General features: G+C 48.0%; 1 protein-coding gene across 1 annotated transcript; it reads left to right on the forward strand.

The window, feature by feature from the left end:
* Nucleotides 1-4182: 4182 nt before the first annotated feature.
* EI90DRAFT_448967 (uncharacterized protein) lies at nt 4183-5716 on the forward strand. Its single transcript, XM_039067626.1, has 6 exons — nt 4183-4328; nt 4444-4568; nt 4631-4797; nt 4850-5338; nt 5444-5512; nt 5561-5716. Exons 2-6 carry the CDS (start codon nt 4448-4450, stop codon nt 5561-5563), a joined length of 849 nt encoding a protein of 282 aa, XP_038918164.1. The 5' UTR covers nt 4183-4328; nt 4444-4447; the 3' UTR covers nt 5564-5716.
* Nucleotides 5717-7156: the final 1440 nt, after the last annotated feature.

Consider the following 7156-nt stretch of genomic DNA (forward strand, 5'->3'; position numbering starts at 1 on the left):
TGGTTCTTTTCGTGAATTTTCCACGAGTTCTATTTATGTCCTGGACCGTGGTCCAGGGGTGTTTATTTGTTTCCTCACTTTTTTGTGAGAAATTTATTTCCTTCAGTAAATCTGTTTGTTCGCTGATTTTTTCAGTCAGTGCGTCGATTGCGTTGGCCATTCTTTCTAGAGTTATCTCTAGACGAGCCGTGCTATTATGGTTCGTTTCCTCGATCTTTTTTTGGATTGAGTTTATCGCGTTTATTATGTGCGATTCCTGGTTTTCCAGGAGGAAGTTTGGTTGGGTGAGCAGAGACTCTCCCCAGTTGACATTTCCGCTTCTGGGGGTTCCAGAATGGGTTCTTGGAGTGAACACTCCACGCTCGCTTTGTTTAGGCGAGGCCGTTGTGGAGGGTGCTTCCCTTTCATAGAGGGGTTTGTTCGCTGGTTTTTCCTTACTTTTACATAAGGCTTCCTCAGCGAACTCCCTCATTTCAGTTCGCCTCCTCTTCATTATCTCGGAGACCTCCTCCGAGGTTGGCGACCTTGCCTTGTCTGGCATGGTGTGTGGGAGTGTAAACAGCGGAAGTTCTTTTGGAGCTTCCGCGCTCTGGGAGATCCTGCTCTCAGGGTGTATTTTCGCGCCTTCTCGGGCTTTCAGCCTGAGAAGAAGTTGATCTTCACTTTCCATCCTCCATTCAGATGGAACCTGGAACAAGTCCAGTAGTTTTTCGGATAGCCGACGCAGGGGCTCTTCCCTTTGTTTCCCTTTGTCTGCCTTTGGGGCTTGACTTGGGGACGTGAGGGGGGGCTCCAGGGGATAGTGGGGCCCTGGAGTTTCCTGCGACTCTATCCGATCAGCTTTTTGGGCTGATCGTTCGGCGCTTACACGTTTTTCGCGCAAGTCGATCACCTCGTGAGGAGGTGAGGGATCTTCCCCAGCTTGGGTTAGATCGGTATGTTGTGGAGTTCTGGGGGTATTTTGCCCTGCACTTACTCCACGTAAGTTTCTAAAACCTTCAGGGACCAGCCCTGAGGTGATTGCTAATGTTGGATCATGTTGATCCTCGTCGTCGTCTGATGACGGCTTTTGGTTTGAATCTCCCATGATGGGAGATTGCGGTTTCTTTATAAACCGCTCGTTTCTTTTTAGTGTTGCTGCAGATGCGACCTTGCCCTTGCGGGCGTGTTTAGGCGCCATAGGCGCTTCCAAGTCAGATGTTAAGATTGTAGAGTTGTGGGTTGTGTTGTAAAACACACCTCATGCACTTAAAAAAGTGTGAGGTCTTAGGGTGGCTCAGCACACAAGGCCGTAAGTGATACAAGATAGTGTATTTTACGGTGGTGTGTAAGCAGTTACCCGGAGGTTCCCGCTTGCCCACGTGACTATATGTATCTAATTTACATGTGACTCGGGGTTCGGGGCTATTGCCCTGACACCTGTGGTCTTCAACTGGAGGCACTCGATTTAGGAACCTCATGCCAATTGCCGGCCATCCAATACATGTGTTACTTGATTGCGCACAGAAATTACATCCTGGCACATATCTCAGGAAGCTGAAGCTTTGAGTTGTGGTGTGGGTATGGATATGCTACTAAACCTAAATCCACCCCATGGTTTGTGACGTCAGAGGTCGCCAGAGGTCATGTGCCCAAACAAAAAACAGACATAGAAAAATGAAAATTCATTTCAGTTCTAGCTAGAGGTATATACAGGAGCAAAATGTTTGAAGTACAAGTGTAATTGGCCGAGCTTGCGAGGTGTTTGTAATTATTCATCCCAACCCAAACCCCCCATGCGGCATTTTTAAATAGACACATACCCACAATACACAACCGCCAATCCCAATCCCAACCCTGACCCAACACCCAACACCCAACACCCAACCCTTGACCCGCACCCAACCCTTGACCCGAACCCGACACCCAACCCCCGAACCCAACACCCAAACACCCAATGCAAAAACAAAAAAAGACCACAGCAGGAGCGAATCGAACTAGAGCCCTACACACTCAACACAACACAACCAGACGGCACTATCCATTAAGCCAAAGCCTCACTGACACGGTAGCCTCGTTCAAGTATAAATATGAATAGTTACATACAAAATGGCATCCGGAATCAGACTGCAAACACATTTCATTGTTATTATGTAATTTTTTTTTGATTCTCACATGACCTCCGGCGACCTCCAACGTCACAAAGCATGGGGTGGATTTAGGACTAGAAAGGTTGCTTCGCAACCATGACCTTGCTTGTGGATCATGTGAACATTTCACAGGTTGCAACGGAGGTCGCAACATTTACTCATGTCAGTTCAAGAAAATTAGCAATACTAGCAAACGAACATATGGGTTGAATCGAAGATCAGGGATGGGATGCGGAACTATCAAGCGAACATCGTGAATTGAATATAAAAAGGCTCTTCTTGTGAACATATGTGACCCTTTTGAGTTGAATTGTGGATGAGTTTGTTCACGCAATGCCATAAGATGCTAGGTCTGGGGAAGAGTAGGCAAATACTGAGTGGTTCCCTTCGTTGGTGGGGTTGAGACAGACATACCTATTTCTCAAGCTTCCGTCGCTTCGTGGGAGAGAAGGATGGTCCAGAGAACAGCCGCTTAGATGGTGATCCAGAATCTGTACAATTACTGACAAGAGTGGCTGGTTTTTTGAGGATTATTATCTCTTCAACATGTGCGGAGAAAGTTGTTTTCTTCCCAGTGCAAGATCCTATCAAGTGGCACGCAAGTGTAAAGGGCATTTGTATGGTGGCCCCTGGAAGTGCAGTTGCATGCTCCGAAGGAGCAATAACTCCTTCAATTCCTTCACGATATGCGCGAAGAGGATTCATCTGCCATCTTTTCTCCTCAAACATCTTGTCTTGGAGGTCAATGTTTCTGGTGCCACTGGCCAGTGTTCCAAACCAAACTCGGGCCCCAAGAAGCCATGGACTGTTGGCACCATCATCAGCTTATGCACAGGATGTAGGTGATGATGAGGGAACAAACCCGGTTCACCTCTGCTGCTATCATCATATCCACCCAATTCCGGTAATGCTGCACATAAACTGAACGAATTATCACGATAGTTGGTGGGAAACTTCCTACTTTTGGCTTTGTTTTCTGGTGTGCTGGGCTCTGTTGGTGGTGTCATACACTCCATCTGTAGCGTGACTGACTCAAGGTTTGGTGGTTCACCCAAAGCGTTCGCCATTTCGCTGCAGGAAAGGCTCTCTGTTCTCGGTGTTGAGCTGTGCATTGTGCAGAGTGTGTGTTAGATGCTTACTACGTGAATCATCTAATGGTGTTAACAGCAAGGCGGTCCTTGAAGGCACAAGACTCCCTGATATCATTCATTTCGCCATTGGTGCAAAGGTTATGGTGACGTCAAACATAAACATGGATATGAATATTGCCAATGGTACTTGCGGCGAGGTTGTGGAAATAATCCCTGATCCGAGGGAGGCTACAACATCCAACTGGGGGCCTAGAGTATCGCTGGTTTACCCACCATCGTGCATTCTTATTAGAATATGGCAATCCAAGCCGGATGGGGGACATACCCGATGGGGTGGTGCCAATTTTCCCTAAGTACCAACTGAAGATTGGAGGAGGGAAAGCCAAAAGTGTGAAGTGGAAACAACTCCCTATAACTGGAGCATATGGTTCCACGGACTATCGCGCGCATGTAATAATCAACCTCACAACTCCTCCTACTGGAGCACTGACACCATTCAGTGCATACGTTGCATTATCGCATAGCTCAGGGAGAAAAACCATCCGCTTATTGAGAGATTTCGATGAAACCCTTTTCACACGGCCTGTGTGTGAGGCTCTAAAGTGGGCGGACTCACAGTTTGAAGAGTTGAACAAGAAGACAAAGGAACATTGGGAACATTGCTGGAACGATGGCACACACATGAGGACCATGTGATGGAGCACCATGTGACGTGTTTGCAAATAGTAATTGATTCAGAGGAACCATGTGATGTGTTCATAGGAATTTGCAATAGTTACATATTTCCCACGGCAATTATGACCTGGCAATGACCTTGCAAGCAAGGTAATTACTTGGATATGCTCCGCCAGCAGTGCTTTTCTCGGTTCACTCAATATCAATATTCCGCAATAGGATCAAGTTCGACGAGAGCTTCTTCCCTGCCTGCATACACGTGGCCGTTCCCCTAATATCTAGGTAGTTCCCACCCTTCTCCTCGGATTCTCACCTCTCTACTCCGTGGACTTGCTGGTCATTCTGATAAATATCAAGAAATTTTAACTGGATCGGATATCGCGCCAACGACATCGACGCCACGCAACTTGAAGTCTCAAATTACTAAGAATAGGTTGGTGCCTTCCTCTGCTGCGCTCCCAACGGTGATAGTCTTGTCACGACGTTGACAGCTCTGGCGCCCAGTTTCGTTTCCAAGTCATCTAACACCTTGGATCGCTTCGATCTAGAAACATGAACGCTCCTACACTGGTTCTTCTGCAGGACGAAGGCCCGACCCATATTGCGCCCACTGCAACAACGCCAAACCACCAGGACTCCGGAAATGCTGGATATCCCACCGATCCCGTCGATAGTGAGTCAGATATTTGCAGAGCTTTGGGTACTTCTTGTTCATGCCTTCGACCTCCTTATCAGAAGTGATTTCTATGTTATTACCGTCTCAGCGTAGCGCCGCCGAAGGATATTCCCATGACACGATCCCCTCCTTCGCTTCAAGCCCGACTTCGCCGAGCTTTGTGCCGGTAGCGACCGAGTCTCCTGCTTTCCCAGAACCAGCCTCGGTCGACGATTTTCTCTTCGAAGTAAGAATCAATATTATGGTGCCTTGAATCCTCACTCATCCGAGTTTTAAAGCTTGATCAGGGAATCGAGCCCTCACTCGAGCCTCCCCTGTCCGATGACACATCTTCTACAACAGCAATATCGCTTCGTGACCGATTTAGCGTCCCATTTTCCCGGTCGACACCCACTTTCTCCGATGCTTCATCCACAATTGCCCCATCTTTTACATCGTTCACATCGTCTTTAAGGAAGAAAGTTGCAAGCATTGCGTCTGCAGGCGCTTTCTTCAACGAATGCTTGGACTCGAAGCCATATCGAACCTTCTCTGTGCGAACGTTTTGCGAGAGCTTATTCAATAGTCGTCGTGCTGCTAATGCCAGGATCGTGTCCCTTCAACGATATGGGGACCTCCAAGGGGTCCCGCATCGATTTCTCATCATGCGTGTCACTCGAGCCGATGGGAGGGAGTTCTACCTTCGGCTGGATCGCAGACGGGACCACCAAGTTCCCTTGTTGTTGTTTGGGGTACGGGATTTGGGAACTTCACGCGCGATAGATACGGTATGTAACGAACTCCTTGATGTCTTTACCGCAGCTAAGAGGCGGCACTACTCGATAGGCTGCCGTTTCTGGCAGACTCGACCACCTTCTCGATTTCACCAACAGCAAGTCCAGCGTAGAGGCTGTTATGGTCTTCCCTACTCCTGCTCCTTTGATCCCGGCTGCCCACATTCTGTACGCTATCGCAGCGGAATCTCCTGATTACAAGCTAACTAAAGTAAGTGACAATGTCTGACCCTATGCTATCATCTGTTGATCCACTCACTGCGTGTAGGAAAATTGTTGGTTTTTCGCTTCCACCATTCAGGAAATGTTAATGCGGATGTTTGGGGCAAAGTATGATAAAGGGGTTCTTAATCATCCCACAATCAGCCCTGAGAGACGAAACCCCATCAAATTTCTGACATATCCGCACATTGCAAAAGATATTAATGACAAATCAGAGACAATGCTAAGATTCGCTCGTTTAATTGCAGACCCAAAGTTGGCGAAGGCTGTTAAGTCCGTCCTCCACGCTGTAAAACATCACCATGTGAGAGAATGGCCCCGTGTGCCATGTTAATTACCGTAACTGATCTTTTGAGTCAGGAGTCTGCATATCAGAATTTTTCCCCACCCAATGCATCTCAAGTTTCCTCATCCACCCAAGGACTCCTTGCTGCACTGCAGCAGGCATTACACGAACACCTACATGCATGCTGTGGAATTCAAAGGGCACGGGTGTTCCGAACCAATTTTTCTGAGTTAGCGATTCAACTGATTATTCGTTGTGCGACTCCTAACCTCCTGATATCCAGCGAATTGGTCCGGACGCTACCGTCGTTGGAACTCCTTCAAGAAGATGAGACTGTCACCCATTTATCAACCCTTACGCGCCTCTTGGCATCGCCAGTGTGTACATAACATAGTTGCAGCTATGAACTGTCTAATATCTCCCCCAGCTGCAGAGTGATTATGCGGTACCTCGCCATTCCTTGGACACCTATGATTCATTCAAGCATGACATCGGTGCATTTCCCAAGCCTTTTCCGGGGTTAGTACGTGGGGCGGTGCTGTCGGCTCTGGAACTGGTGGGACAGTGCAAGCGGCTGGATGATCTGCCGACAATTTGGCGCCTTCAAATGAATAGGAACATTCCCAATCTCCAAAGCGAATTCAGAAAGATAATGACGACGCAGCTAAAGTTTGCATGCTGCCATTGGAACACTCTTCTTTGTGAATTGGACTCGCAAGATAATGAAATAATGAATGCCCTTTCCTCTGCCGTCCAAGTGCTTCTTCACTGGATTGCAGCTATGGGAATCATGGGTGAAATTGATCAAGCATGCCGAGGCCTGAGAAAACTAGAACGATGGCTTGTAAGTTGAAAATTTGACTATTGGCTCACGGCTCACCTGTGTGTTTCAGAGGTTCGATGCCAAAGCCGTCAACAGTATATGCCATGTAGTCCGCAGCTTGCGCCATCTGGTTGAACGATCCCGGGATGCATTGGCAGCCTCGTCCTTATCTATACTTGGACGTAGCCATCCATTTGTTCCTTCAGGTAGCGCATTGGGTGCAACATTCCCCACGATGTGTGCTGTTGAATGCCATATTAGTTCTCATGAAATGGATAGCAGCCAACCATGGTCTCCACCAGCGGGGATAATCCACAGCCCAAGCGAACTCTGCTCCGTGGTATTTTCTCCAGATGGCTGTCATATAGTCTCAGCCTGTATGAATGGCATGGTGCACATCTGGGACGCAGCGACCAGAGCACTTCTTCGGGAATTGAAGGGACATACTCGTTCAGCCAGGTCTGTCACATATTCACCGGAT

This window comes from Cantharellus anzutake, assembly GCF_015039405.1.
Source record: "Cantharellus anzutake strain C23 chromosome Unknown EI90scaffold_15, whole genome shotgun sequence".
NCBI classification, from domain to species: domain Eukaryota; kingdom Fungi; phylum Basidiomycota; class Agaricomycetes; order Cantharellales; family Hydnaceae; genus Cantharellus; species Cantharellus anzutake.